The 14,967-nt window shown below is 51.2% G+C and overlaps 1 protein-coding gene across 1 annotated transcript in view; it reads right to left on the bottom strand.

Moving 5' to 3' along the window:
• Positions 1 to 354: 354 nt before the first annotated feature.
• The window catches only part of Med27 (mediator complex subunit 27), a 208,363-nt gene continuing 193,750 nt past the window's right edge, over positions 355 to 14,967 (bottom strand). The window contains exons 7-8 of the mRNA XM_004654032.2: positions 2,551 to 2,628; positions 355 to 820 (exon numbers count right to left, since the gene is read on the bottom strand). Coding sequence (XP_004654089.1) covers positions 686 to 820; positions 2,551 to 2,628 — 213 coding nt within the window. The 3' untranslated portion in view covers positions 355 to 685. The remainder of the gene's footprint in view (positions 821 to 2,550; positions 2,629 to 14,967) is intronic.

Below are 14,967 nucleotides of genomic sequence, written 5' to 3' on the forward strand. Positions count from 1 at the left end.
CACCATCAAGTCACTGGGCACTGCTCATCTCCACAGTACTGGTTCCAGGACAGCTGCAGCGGTCCTGAAGAGTGACACTCTTAGTTAAGTTCCCACCTGGAGATGCTGCTGATGGAGAGAGCACATTTGAAATGGCACTGTCTATTCCATGCACCCTCATGATTAAATCCCCCTCTGGCTCCTTTCTATCTGGTAGGGACAGGCTGGGTGGTCTGTGATCAGATAGAAACTATGTTTGCTGAAATGAAACTTGAGTTTGAGAGAGAGAGAGAGAGAGAGAGAGAGAGAAAGAGAGAGAGAGAGAGAGGGAGAGGGAGAGGGAGCGCACGCACACACAGGAGACAAAGCCTTGTGCTGGGTACAAAAGGTTTTATTGTTTACAAAAATAAGTTAAAAAAAAAAACAAACAAAACTAAGCAAAACAACCCCTACCCTGTACAGCAACACGCAAGAACTGGGCTTCTTCTAGTAACAGCTCAGGAAGACAATGTCAGCAACAGACCCAGGAGGACCAACTTGTGGGCCCTGCCAACACACAGAATACCAGGTTGTGTACTGATGGGTGACAATCTTGCCAGCAGGGGTGGGCAGAGAGAGAGCAGGTGACAGACACTGTGGTAAAGGTGGTCAGGCCATCAGCATCACTCAGCACTGGTCTGGGGAAGTGCTGGGGGACAGGACAGGGTCACTGGCGGCAGGTGTCATGAAAGGCCTCCAGGGTTCTGAAGTCCCTCCAGGTCGGGGGCAGGCCGTCTTGCAGGAACTTCCCGCAGCGCTGACATGGGGCCTGAAACAGCTTTATGTAGCTTCTCAGCCAGGTCTGAAAGAAGCAAGGTTAGAAGAGAAAGAATGGGACCCGAGTGCTTCCTCAATCATCCTTTCCACTGGACCTGCAGGCCTGAAGACACATCTTAGGTAGCTTTAACCCTGGAAGCTACCTGTGACCTCACGGAGAAGCTGGGGAAGCTACAAGGTTGTCTCTTAGTTCTCATGCCCCCTGCTCCTCCAAAGCCAGGGGACTCTTAACACAGAGAGTGTGAAGTGGGGAGGGCTCCCAAGGCACCCTGGGGGGTCACTGCATGGCCCTGAGCCCGTCATCAATTGGGACAGCTACCTCAGCCCTCCTCTCCTTAGCGCCAAGCAGCATGTGTGCGCATCAAGGAAGTGCTGGAGAATTCTGCACCAGGACAATGTGCCTTCTAGCTAATCTCATTTCAGAGGTCGTCCCTCACTGTCACAATGCGACCTAACACAGCTGGGGGCAGCCCCGGTGCCACCAAGTAACGTAATAAGCAGCAAGCCCCCACCTGAGCAGTTCAGAGTGCAGAGGGCTTGCGGGCGTCATACATAAGGATGAGGCTCAAGTAACTCAATTCCTCACCTCAAGGAGACTCGCAAGCAAGAAACCCCAGCAAGTGCGAACCCACTGCCTCAGGCAGCGGCAGCCACTGTACGAGGCCTGCGTCTCCTCACTTAGCCACCTGAGGTAGGGCTATGAGAACGCTGTTCCTGAAGAGGCCACTAAGTTCGCTGGTATAGACCTCTGACCTTCCTCACTGTTGCTGTGATGGGGCAGCCATGGCTCACCAGTGCCTTCCTTCCCACAGGCTGCTCTCTCTGGGGGGTTGGCAACTGCAATGGCGCACTTAGCTTCCACCCTTCCCTATCCCATACTCATAGATGGGAGAAAATTGGTGTTATGACATGTTGGGTAGAAAGCAAGTCTGTAGACCACTGATGAAAGACTGTCACCTCTGTGGCCCCTCAGCATGTGGAATGACTCTCCAGGCCAGCTAAACTGAGCTCATGGTGTCATCCTCTCCAGCCTCAGGCCGTTATAGATGGGCTCATATCTCCTGACAAGTAAACATCCTTTCTCTCCAAGAAGTTGAACCGTTGAGCTTATGTGACTGAGGGATCATTGCTCAAGCCTGCCGGCAGGTGACCCAGTGTGGAGAAAAACGCAGTTTGGGGGAAGGGAAGGGAGGTGCCTGGTGAGGTGCGGCAGGGAGCTGTCTAGGGAGGGCAAACAGCTGACCGAGTCTGTGACAGGCATGCTCAGGCCTGAGTAAGACACCATCTGCCTGGTGACAAGAGCTGGGGAGAGGCCTTGCCAATTCCCATGGTGCAAATATCCCGAGGCTCGATTCTAAACTACCAGTGGCTAAAGAACCAGCTCCCCAACTTCTAGACACTTCCCACAAACTGGCAGGAGTGGCCCAGCACCCCAATGGAGCCCTGCCTTGGGCTTGCTCCCACCTAGCATTCTCATTCTGAAAGGGTGAGGAAGATGTGGTTGGGAACTACAGGGTCTGTCCCAGTTACTCTTAGATGTATAGGGCCAGCTGAGGGGCCTGGCAGACCAGGAGCCCAGCAAAATCACTACTGGTCAGTGCCAGAAACTTCTGAAGGACCACTTCTGTAACCACGTGTTCAGTAATGCCGGAAGCCCAAGGGATTAGCTAGAGGTGGCTCTTTCCATTCTCAACAGCAGCCCCTCTCTGGGGAGCAAGGATGGCACCAGAGGCTCAGACTTTGGAAACCACTTACCATGAAGGATCTGACCACAACATCTGGCATCTGGGGCAGCTGATAGTGGAGCAAAGCAGTGGTGGCGTGGTCTGTCACCTGGGAATGAAGAACAATGATTGGGGTGACAGCCAGAGGAGCTAAGGGGGTGGATGTCCTCTTTCACAACAGCTCTGTTCATTTTTATTCTCTCTCTTCCCTCTCTCTATTGCTCTCTTTCAGGAAAGGACATCTAAAATAAAATCTCAACTGGGTAAAGTAACTAGCAGAGTGGATGGGGGGCGATATGTTGTAGGTAGAAAGGACACAAACCGAAGGCAAATGGCGCATGGAACATTCTGTACCCCAAACTCTGGATGTGTGGAAATACTGGAGAGGAAGGGGGGCAGACCCAGAGGGGCCTCCCTGCTGCATGGAACCCCACATCCACACAGATAGCATTTCTAACTGCATATACCACTTCTTCTCAGGCTGCCAACCTTAATCAGTCTCGTCACTTGTAGCCACGTGAGCTTCTAGATCAGGAACCTGGTGATTTCCAAGGACCCACATGGCCTTTCTGCAGACCTGCCACACACACGAGTGTGGTCCTCTCCCCAGACCCGTGAAGTGTCTATTTTCAGGGCCCTTGTGGCCATAACCACAGGCCTCAATGTCCTCTTTGGGCTGATCTGAGAACCCCCTGAAGTTCTGAACCAGCAAATAAAAGATTTCACCAGTGTGATAGTTGTGTTTAAAATAATGACTTGATTGTCCTTATGACAGATCTTGGTATTACAAATAGTGTAGCTGAACACCAAAACGGGCTGGAGAGATGGCTTAGCAGTTAAGGCACTTGCCTGCAGGCCCAAGGACCCAGGTTTGATTCCCCAGGCCCCATGTAAGCCAAATGCACAAGGTGGCACATACATCTGGAGTTCATATGCAGTGGCTGGAGGCCCTGGCATGCCCACTCTCTCCTTCTCTATCTGCCTCTTCCTCTCTCGCATACATAAATAAAATACTTTTTAAAACAAAGGTCCAAATAAAATACTTAACTTTGAAGCTAGGTGTGGTGATGCACGCCTTTTATCCCAGTGCTAAGGAGGCAGAGGTAGGGTCGCCGTGAGTTCGAGGATACCCTGAGACTACATAGTATGTTCCAGGTCAGCCTGGGCTAGAGACCCTATCTCAAAACCAACAAACTGTGAACAAGAATCCACACAGGTTGCCTGTCAGTCTCTTAGCTCCAGCAGAACACCTTGGCCTGCTAACAGCCGATGGGCCCAAGCCGTAGCTATTAGGGAGCAACAGATCAACAAGCTGGGTGGAGGGAGCTGGGAGTGCTGGCCCAGGTGCTGGTGAGCATGGCACATGGTTCTGGAACTGGCATACTGTGTCCACACCTGCACCACAGCGCGTGAGGGCTGGTCCTACAGTCAGGCCAGCAGAGCCCAGCTTCCCCAGGGGCAAGCTCCACCCCCATGGACTTTAGCCCTGGATCAAATGAAGGTTGTGGCAACCCACTTTGTAAGGCAGGGGGAGTTCTTACTTGCAGCCAGGCTGTTGCCCCACCTGCTTCCTGTCCTAGCCCTCCTCCCAACTGCCTGGTGGCTGGTGAGCCTCACTCCATGATCAGTCTATAACATCACCAGGCATACAGCAGGTACCCAATTCAGACTTAATACAGAAAGGATCTAAAAAAGTGTCCACCACTGGGGACAAAGCATGGGCCTCCCATACCTGTCCACAGTGCCCGTATCCCACAAGCCTAAGAATTCTTAGCTGGGTGACTTTCAAGATAAATGGTACTTTTCCCTCCTAGTGCCAAGACTGCTTTTATTTTAAGCATTCTGACAGACAGCTTTCTAAATTCAGCCATGCTCCGCCCCTTCCCCCCCCAAGCAGTGGTAGTGATAACTGCAACATGACTGGTGTGACTGCTGGGGAGATGAATAGGGCCACCTTCTACTGTTAAACGGATGAAGCCCTGCTGTAGCGGGGAGTGAGCCGGGCCAGCTGGCTGCTTGCTGACCGCTGTCCCCTACTCTTGGGCTAATAATAATAACTCTTCCCTGAGACGGGCACTGTCCACATGCCCTGGTCCTGGGATGCCCCCGATAAAAGTGAGACCCATCCATTTCAGCTGTTGGAAGGCCTGGCCCAAAGCCTACTCCCCTCATCAAATTAGTGCCCTTGAGAATATGTCAAAAGCAGAGTCTCTATGTTCAGTCTTATCTAGTTTCAGTTTTTCTTTTTCTTTTTTTTTTTGAGACAAGCCCAATAGACTGGCCTTGTTTTGTTTTTTTTTTTAATGCAAAAGAGACACAGTAAGAGAGCATGAGAGATGGGTCTCCAACTACTGCAACGGAACTGCAGACACATGGGCCACCTTGTGCGCATGTATGACTGCGCACTTGCATTACCTTGTGCACCTGGCTTATGTGGGACCTGGAAAGTCGAATGTGGGTCCTTAGGCTTTGCAATCAAGTGCCTTAACCAGTAAGCCACTACCCCAGCCCTCATTTTAGTTTTTAAAAAATAAGTTTTATTTATTTGAAAGAGGCAGATAGAAAATGGGCATGCCAGGGCATCTAGCCACTGCAAATGAACTCCAGATGCAAATGCCACCTTATCTGGCTTACATGGGTCCTGGGGAGTTGAACCTGGGTCCTCCGGCTTTGCAGGCAAGAGCCTTAACTGCTAAGCCATCTCTCCAGCCCTCATTTCAGTTTTTAATACAAATGACTGCTATTTGAAAGTTGGTTAAGTTTTGCCTAACTAGGACCCCAGATTCTCTGGACACTCCTGAGTTCTAGAGGTAGCCTCATAGGTCACCAAAAGGGTTAGTTAGGGTCCAGCCATGTGAAAGGCTCTGCAAAGCCCAGCTTCTAGTTGCCATGGAGTCTGTGAGACTTCCCCTCTAGGCAGCCACCATTAGCAGGGACAAAGGAGCATGTCTGGATGGTGCATGGCCCCTGCAGTTGGCCCAAGAACCTTATACCTAACTCATAGTAAGATTGAACCACATGTCCTTTGGAATTGGGGGCCTCTACCCAAATGCTGACAAGATTCTGTCCCCAAGATGCTCTCAGCCCAGCCCTACTGTCTCTGGGAACTTGGCCTGGCTTTCCCAGTTTTATTTGTACCCATCTTCCCTGGCTTGACAGACCTATGCTTGGCTGAGGGCTTGGGAAAGCCAGAGTGGCCTGTGAGGTGCAGGGGAGGCCTGCGCATGTGGCTCCATGTACCGGCCAGCCAGGAGGAGGAGAGTTCAGGAGAAACCACCCTCTCCAGCTGCGTGCAGTCATGAACCCTCAGCTTTGGCACCTGACTCACAGGCCTGGCACATAATTAGTCTTCTCATTAATGGGCGGCAATCTGGCCAAATCAGGTTTCTCTTCAAAAGGGCGGGTATAAAGTATTCCTTTTAATTGCCAGTCTTTTTTCCTAGTGTGAATGCAAACACTTAGTTTCTCTGATGTCCCACTACCAATTACTGAACATTTTCATATTTTATTTATTTATTTGCAAGGAAAGAGAGAGAAGGGGAAAAAGGGGGGAGGGGGAAATGGGCACACCAAGACCTATGCTACTGCAAATGTAATCTAGATACATGTACCACTCTGTGTATCTAGCTTTGCATGAGTACTAGGGAATTGAACCCAGGCTGTCAGGCTTTGCAAGCAAGCACCTTTAACCACCGAGCCACTTCTCCAGTTCATACTGCAACATTTTGATTGCTCATTCTCCTCTCTTCCTCCCCAGCTCCTCCACTGCCAGCTTTCAGATTCCCACAGCTGACCACCACCCCCATCAAGTGGCAGGCCAGACATGGCTGTCAAGACTAGAGAGATTCACCTAACATGATCTGATCTCCCTTTTCCTCAAAGCACTCTACCTTCAATATTTTTTTGTTTTACACTTTTCAACAACAAAGTTGTTTTTTGCTTAGCATCAGAAAAACAGGCCCCAGGCGACAAAAGATTGCTATTAACTAATTTCTAGGCAGCCCAGGTTTGGTCCCATTGTGCTGTAAGCTAATGAGATTCCGCTGGGAGATAAAAGCTCCCCGCTTGGCGCAGAGGCCAGGGAAGGGCACTAATGCTCCTGAGACAGGGAAGCCAAGGGAGGATGTGCCTGCCCGCCAAGGGTTGAGTGGTGGTCTGAAACAAAGCTTGTATAAAGATCAAAGTGGTTGGGAATGCAGGGAAACCGAGGGAGCAGAGGATGGAAAGTAACAACAGCTGCGAGACAGGCAACGCTCGGGCTGGGGCTCAGCTAGGTGAACATCAGCATCGGCCTTGGGCCGCGGTGGGTTACATGCGGCTGCTCGCGTGCTTGAGCGCCAGGACTTGCCAACTTTACTTTCTCTTCTCTTCTGCTACTGCAGGCTGGGCTCCCAAAGTTCCTGTAGCTTGAGCTTGGGGCTTCAAAGAAGGTCTTTGTGAATCCAGATGGAGGAGAACTGAACACAGGAGGGAGGAGGGCTCTTTGAAAAGACCTTGAACCAGCTGTCAGTCAATGAGCTGGAGAAGGAGCTGCCAGTCAAAACAGCCTTCCATAGTTCCTCTGCCACATCGTGGTGATGGGTGCTGGTAGACTCCCTCCCAGCCAGGGATACAGCTCTTTCAGCCACAGAGAAAGCAAGCCTGGCCGGGGCTGCAGTGGCCGGCGCAGGGTGGGGAGGCCGGTGCTGAGCCCTGGCCCTTTCTTAGGAGCTGAGTGGCCTTGGGTGAGAAGTGCATGGGCCAGGGGAGGGAGACTGTCTGATGAATGGCAAGCACCCCATAATGTGAGCCACCACAGTTTAATTTCCACAAAAACCCGATGGCAGGGACCATTATAACTGTTTAGTCAAGTGGCAGGGCAGGGGTTATCGGAGCTGAAAGTTAGGTTCTGGGCCCCACACCTGGTGGTTCCCACCACAAGTCTTCCAGGACCGACGGGAGCTTTGACTGGTGCCAAATCCTGGTGGTCTTCTCCTCAGAGGGAAAGGGAGGGGCTGGGACAGAGCCCAGGCTCTGGACTCACAGCTCAGTTCTCACCACTTGACAAGTCTCCCTCCTTCCTTGCCAGAAGCCTCTACCTACCCTGCTTGCTGTCATATGCAAAGACCCCTTCCTTTGGTCTGACAGACACTGGTGGGCCTTTAGGCAGGTGACTGCACCATTCCAGCAAGCCCCCCCACCCAAGACCAGGCATTATGGTGACCACAGCTTTGCAAGGGAAGAACAAAGGCCACAGTGGTGACCCAGGAAGCACCAGGAGAAAGAGAATCAAAGACTATCAATCCAGTACTCTCCCCTTACCCAAGACTAGAAGGCGAGAGGATGACGACGCCGGCCACCACCAGGGACAGAAACAGCAACACAATCTGTAGCAGGGCTTGCCCTCAGCGGCGGGGACAGCTCTGAACTTTCTTTCTGACCTTTTTTTTTTCCCCTCAATTTTCTGGTACTTTCAACTTGAGGTGTTTGATTTGATTGAAATGAACACATCTCAGTTCCTGCCAGGGCTTCTAAGATGGTGCCCTTGAATTTCTGTGATCCAGGGATTATCCTCAGGGGGTCAGGAACCGTCTAAAGTTGGAGGCATCACTTTGATTTGAATCAGCCGTGGCTTCTAGAAGGTGCTTAAAAGCTCCTGAGGTTGGGCTGGAGTGTCTCTCAGTGGGAGAGCAGTTACCTTGCATGCATGGGGCCCTGGGTTCAAGTTCCAACACTGCAGACGTTTGGGAGGTGATTCTCACCCCCCTTAGGAAGCACAGGTGAACCATAAAATACGGGGCACCGTCTGCTTCCCACCACCAGGGGGCAGAACCATGGTCTGATTAAACAGGACTTGGCCCCCTCGAGCAGTTCACTATGGAGCTCCTAATGGACAAGCTAATGGATGGAGCTGCATTGTCCGCCAGCACACATGCTGCCCATGCAGCCCACAGCCTCTCCCCGCTAAGCTAGGGAGCTGGGACCTCTATTAAAAGTATTCCCTTGCAAGATTAATAAATAGTACCCAAGCGATTAGAAGTTGCTTATTTAAAAGAGAAGCCTGGTAGACACTCGGATTCTGGCTTCCTCCAGGCAATGCTGTCTTCTATACAATGTGTGCTGTGAGCAAAAGTGACTAACTAGGAATGCGGTTTGGTGGGAAGGTTCAACTCTGGACTTGTCAGTAAGTTTTGGAGACCTTGGCTATATCCTCTCCATGCTGGCCCCTGAGGGCCCTGCAGGTCCTTCTGGGTCTACGTTTCTAGTCACCGCATGCACCATTAGCAACCCTTACACTCTGTGCCCTAAGGAAGACCCGTGACAAGCTCTAACCCAGCCTTTCAGGGATGAAGTTAAAGCCAGTTTTTAAAAAAGGACAGCAGATCCCAGGTGGCAACAGAGGTGCCTGGTTCCTGCCCTACCTGCTCCAGGGGTCCACATGCTGCCTTGACGTGACTGCCACCTTTAGTGGACCCCTTCTCTGGGCCGGAAGAAAAGAGCTTGGATAACCTAGCTCAAAAGCAGGGGATCATCAGGCCAGCACTGTGACCTGGGCTGGACCCTGCCCCTGTTCTGGGTTTTGCTAATTTCCTGAAGCACGAGGCACAGGACAGCAAGCTGAACATGTGCCCGTGCCGTCCCCACAACCCAGAGAAATGAAAAAGCCTTCAGTGGGTTGGAAATGCTGCACAAGAACACAGGCACCTGGGTCTCTGTTCAGTTCTGCCAACAGGCTCACCCTTGCAAACAGGGGCCCCAGAAAACACAAAAGGAGCCAGAGATGGGAGCCTGGTGCTTAAAGAGAAAGCAACCCCTGCTGGCAACACTGCCACCCCAAGAATGGGCACTGGCCTTAGGAAGAGTAGCTAAGAGTCCCAGAGCCCTTATCCCATGAAGAGGCACCATCATTATTTCACAGCTGGAATGCTCTGAAGTCAGTCTTGAGAGTGGCTGGGGACTATGGGGAGTGCTGCAGACAGAAGTTTCTAAAATGGGGACGGGAGCATAGTGGAGCAGAAGCAGGGAGTTTAGCATTTAGAATGCAGCCTTAATCAGAACCCAGGTTTGTGTGCCACGGGCTCAGCAGGCCTGGAGGCCCAAAGAGAGAGCCTCTCAGCCCACAGGGACCAGGGATTACTCAGATGAGATCGATATTCCTCTTGGTTTGATGAAGGAGCCATCTGCATGGGCTAATTGCCAGGCCAGGCTGCTCTGGGATGGACCCAGCAAACTAGCTGGGTCAAAAAGGAGAGGTGAACACAGACAGCTGCTCTACCAGGCTGGCAATCCTCTCCCACCTTTGAGATAAAGCTCTTCCTGTGGGAAGTATGAGCATGTAGGCAAATGTGGTCTCTGGCAAAACCCAGGGCTTCCATAAATGAGCATTTGGGATGGGGAGCACCCCACCCTCTTTAGAATTCCAGACAATAGGCTACTGATGTCTGGAAGGAGCCTCCAACTCCCTGGACCCTCTATGTGTAGAGTGGCTATGGTTGGCCTCCATGTCCTGGCATGTGAGGCCCCAACCTCAACATCATCCCCCTTTAGGTCATGGCTGACACTGCAGTGATCTGGTCACTGCAGAACTGGTTATGTCTGCTGACCAGTGGCTGTGTTCAGGCTGACCCTCTTAGTCCTTGGTCTCAGTGCCAGGACTCAGCCTTGGGGCTTCCAGTTCTGCTGTGGGCTGGGGGAAGGACCTCTTACCTGTACCCCTCTGGAAACTCCAGCCCAGTACTGGTCAGGCCTGTGGTCAGATGCCTATATCCCCAGGCTGTACTCTCTTTGAAACCACTCAGGCTGTCCCTGGGCCAGCTTGGGACACTGGAGAGCAGTGTGGCTGTGCACTGCGTGACAGTAACCTACTACAGCCATAACTGAAAGAGATTAAATGGGTAGGAATCTATTCTCAGGGAGTGGGGAAGGAGAGGAGAATGGCAGGAATGGGGGGCGGGGAGGGAGACGTGCTGAGGAACTGAGATCAGGGACACTACATTCATCTCCAAGTCAGGGAGCTCTCCAGAGTCCCAACCACCTCAGGGCCACTAACAGCCTGCCCAGTGCTGAGGAGACGTATATGAAGGGTCCTTGACATTTCTCAGTATTATGGAATCAAGGCTCTTTATTAGATGAAAAGAAAAAAGTTTAACACTTCTAGATGGCAAAATGCCAGACTGTGTTGCTGGCTGCCAGGAAGGTCTTAGCCCAGAGACACCTGAACTGTTCCATACCCACTTGGTGTTATGTTATTTCTGCAGGAGTGCCTTGCAATCAGAGAAACATCTAGACATCTGGGCTCCTAAGCACACACACACATAATAACACTAACTTCTCAACAGCGGAAGAAAGATCAAATGCTGCAGAGGAAATGGGAAGTTAGGTCCAATGCATCTATTGTAGAGGTCATCTGACCCATATGGGGCCCACTGGAGGTTCTACCAGTCCTCTGTGGACATTAGGGACTGACTCAGGTCATGGGCCTAGAATTCCACATTGGCCTATCAGAGCTGCTCAAAGGGCACCGCTGGGCGCAGTCATTCTGAATCCCGTTCCCCCTTGGCTGCTCACTTCTTGTTCCGAGGAAGAGAGGGAACAGGTCTGGAGGATGGAGGAGGCTCAGTGGGAGTGGGTGGGTTTGCCATGGTGGCTGGATCTTTAGCTTACAAAAATGCCTTACTTACAATGGGCCATGCATACAGATGGCTGTAGGCTCTGAGTTCTGCAGCCCCCGGCCCCATGGAACTCACACTCACACATGTACACGCACTTGCTATGAGCAACTGCAGTACCAGACACTTCCTCAGTGTCAGCACAGACAATCCTGGTTTGCTCCAGGGTTGGATCATTTCCCTGCTTTAAAAAAACAAACAACAACAACAAAAAACTATTTGGTGAGTGTGAGAGAGAATGAAAGAGAATGGGCACACCAAGGCTTCTAGCCACTGCAAACGAACTCTGGATGCCACTTTGTGCATCTTCTATATGGGTCTGGGGGAACTGAACCTGGGTGGTTAGGCTTTGCAGGTAAGTACCTTAACCGCTGAGCCATCTCTCATTTCCCTGCTTTTTTAAAAAAAAAATTTTTTTTGTTTATTTTTATTTCAGAGAGAGAAAGAGGGGGAGAGAGAAAGAGAGAGGATGGACGCAGCAGGGTCTCTAGCTACTGCAAATGAACTCCAGATGCGTGCGTCCCCTTGTGCATCTGGCTAAAGTGGGTCCTGGGGAATCGAGCCTTGAACCAGGGTCCTTAGGCTTCACAGGCAAGCACTTCACCACTAAGCCATCTTTTCAGCTCATTCCCTGCTTTTTAAAACAATACTTACTGGGGCTGTCTACGTGTGTTCATGTGTTTGAGTGCAGGCATGCATGGACAGGTAGGGCAGTCCTCACCTTCGACTTCATTCGTGGCAGGGTCACTCACTGTTGCTCACTGCTGTGTTTGCAAGCTTCTGGGAACTTCTCCTGTCTGTGCCTCCCTTCTCACCTAAGCACTGGGGTTACAGAAGCCTGACACAACTTCTGGAATTTTACATGGGGTTTGGGGCTCTGAACTTCGGTATTCAGAGTGGCATAGCAAATGCTTTATCACTGAGCCATCTCCCCAGCCCTTTCCCTGCTTTTTGCAAGGGAAGAACTTGAACTTAAAGAGAACCAAGGTGAGTCCATGTCAGAGTAGTCGCAAATGCAAAGCCCATGCTTTGAACTACAGTGCCCACCATGAGCAGGCGGCAGCAGAGACAGGACAGGGGTAAGGCGAGGAAGGAGGAGCCCTGTGGGAGGAAAATTGGCCGGTGGGGGGGGGGGTAGAGAGGATGCAGGGGTACCTTCCTCGGGAGAGAAGGATCACTGGTGACAGCACTTCTGAGGCTGAGTAGCTGGGGCCACACTTACTCGTAGGTCTCCTTATTCTTCCTACTTCTGACCATAGTTCACTCCACACTGTGGCTTTGCGGTCCTTGGTACACAGATAAGCAAACCAAGGCAAGTTGGGCCACACAGACAGTGGAGGTGGAACCAGGATCTGACCATTGAAGATAGCTCTAGGCCACTGTACTATGGTCTGTCTTAGGGATGGTCACATATGGGGAGCATGATGGGTGTGAGCTAGGCTTGGAGAATGGACCAGCAATATCAGCAGCCTGTGCCCACAGTTCTAGGCCCTGGGCAGTGGGTTGGAGGCCTGGGAGGGAAAGGGTCAGTCTTCCCAGAAGCAGCTATCTGGTTCTGACCTGTCCTGTCCTGTGTGCCGTGCAACCTTTCAGAAAGAAATATGCTATAGAAATGATGAATGGTCATTCTGTGACTCCTTTAATGGCAGAAAATGGCAAACCACTGCTAGGGTAACTCAAGATGCTCCAAGAAAGCCAGCAGGCTGTCCAGGCCTTCCTGGGTCCATTTTCTGCACATAGGTGGGCACACAGGAGTACCTGGCCTGTGACCGCACTATGCTCAGCAGGGGCTGAGGGGCCTTTGGAAGGAAGAAACTGGGATCTACAAGAGGCAAAGAAATGATGGGACCTGTCTGGAGTGTGGACTAGCCCTCAGGGATGGTGGTGGTCAGGAGCTCCCCTACAGCCAGCTTGCTCCTTGATGTCCTCAGTTCCCAGGTTTGGGTAGACATTCTTAGATAGCCTAGCAGTTCAGTCCATCTGACGGCTGAGGGCAGGAGGTTTGGGACCACCTGCCTCCCCTCCCCCAAACTCAACAGTCCACCCTGGGGCAAATGCATGCCTTCCTTCTGTGCATCACCGTGGGGTTATGTGGATGGAATCCACCTGCCCTGGCACCCATGAAAGTTATTCCCATTTGGACACATTTGTGAGGCAGCAACAGGGTATGTAAACATGTAAGGAAAATACCACACTGCATTCTGAAATATCAGCCTCTGCTGGCAAACACTGACTGGCACACTAAGGACAACGAGCTGATAGGGACAGGTAGAGGAGGCACAGGTATTTGACTGTAGATGCCAGGTGTGGTGCAGCCTGAGCTTCTCACTACAAACTGCATCTCTCATGCTCTCAGCCATGGCACCTAATTTCATTTTAATCTTAAAGAGGGACCTTTAAAATTTTTATTTGTTTATTTATTTGAGGGAGAGAGAAAGACACAACAAGGTTGACAGAGACAGGGTGAGTATGGGCACACTAGGGCCTCCTGCCACTGTAAACGACCTCCAGACACATGCACCACTTTCTGCATCTGGCTTTATGTAGGTGCTGCGGAGTCAAACCAAGGCCTTCAGGCTTTGCAATCAGGCATCTTTTAACCATTGAGTCTCTCTCCAGCCCTGAAGTGGTATTTTTTTTTAAATTTTTTTTGTTCATTTTTATTTATTTGAGAGTGACAGAGAGAGAGAGAGAGAGAGGCAAATAGACAGAGAGAGAGAGAGAGAAAATGGGTGCGCCAGGGCCTCCAGCCACTGCAAACGAACTCCAGACGCATGCGCCCCCTTCTGCATCTGGCTAACGTGGGACCTGGGGAATCGAGCCTCGAACCGGGGTCCTCAGGCTTCACAGGCAAGCGCTTAACCGCTAAGCCATCTCTCCAGCCCTGAAGTGGTATTTTTGAAAACAAATAAAGAAATGTAGAGCTGGAGAGAGAGTTTAGTGGTTAAGGCCCTTGCCTACGAAGCCAAAGGATCCAGGTTTGATTTTCCAGGAACCATGTAGCCAGATGTACAAGGTGGCACATGCATTTGTAGTTTGTTTGCAGCAGCTGAAAGCCCTGGCGTGCCCATTCTCTCTCTCCCCCTTTCTTTCTGTCTCCTTCTCATCGGGTAGTTGTATGGTGCAATATTTAGTAGCTACTCAGTTTATATGGTACTCAGCATATCTGACCTTGTGCCAGGGACCCACCCAAATGCCAGAATGGAGTCTCCTGGTCAACTAAGTCCCTTCTACTGAAAAGCACCTGACAGCACAGTAATATCGGTGGATAAAAGCTACCTGTCCCCAGGAAGGGCTGTTTTCAGCATCAAACAATAGATGAGTGAACGAACAGGAGGATGAAGGGTAGCGGCGCCCTACTGGGCAACCCACCTGTCCACAGTCAGTTCTGCTGCACAGGAGTGGACAGGCTAGGCTCCCTCTGCTGCTGGCAGAACAACAGTTGTAGGCTAAGGTCTGTTCTCCACCTCTGTGTGGCGATGCTTAGAAGCCGGCACCAGCTCCTCAGATCCTCTCTCTCAGTTCCCCACCTGCTTACCTGGGGCCCTGTGAACAGCTTACCTTTCTCCAGCCCCCACAAGGACTTAACGCGTGAGCAGCTGCAGATCAGCCCTCAGTCCTCCCAAGTTACTAGAGGAAAATGCACACTGTTTTGAAATGAGGGGGTTAAAGATCAAAACAGTGACTGCCCCTGCAGAGTTTAAATGTCAGAAAAATATGAACATGCTTGAAACCTTTCCTGGCTCTTTGTGATTCTGCCCTTTCAGAGGGTCCCCCTATTTCTAAGTCCCATTCTCTGA

This window comes from Jaculus jaculus, chromosome 1, assembly GCF_020740685.1.
Source record: "Jaculus jaculus isolate mJacJac1 chromosome 1, mJacJac1.mat.Y.cur, whole genome shotgun sequence".
Classification (NCBI taxonomy): domain Eukaryota; kingdom Metazoa; phylum Chordata; class Mammalia; order Rodentia; family Dipodidae; genus Jaculus; species Jaculus jaculus.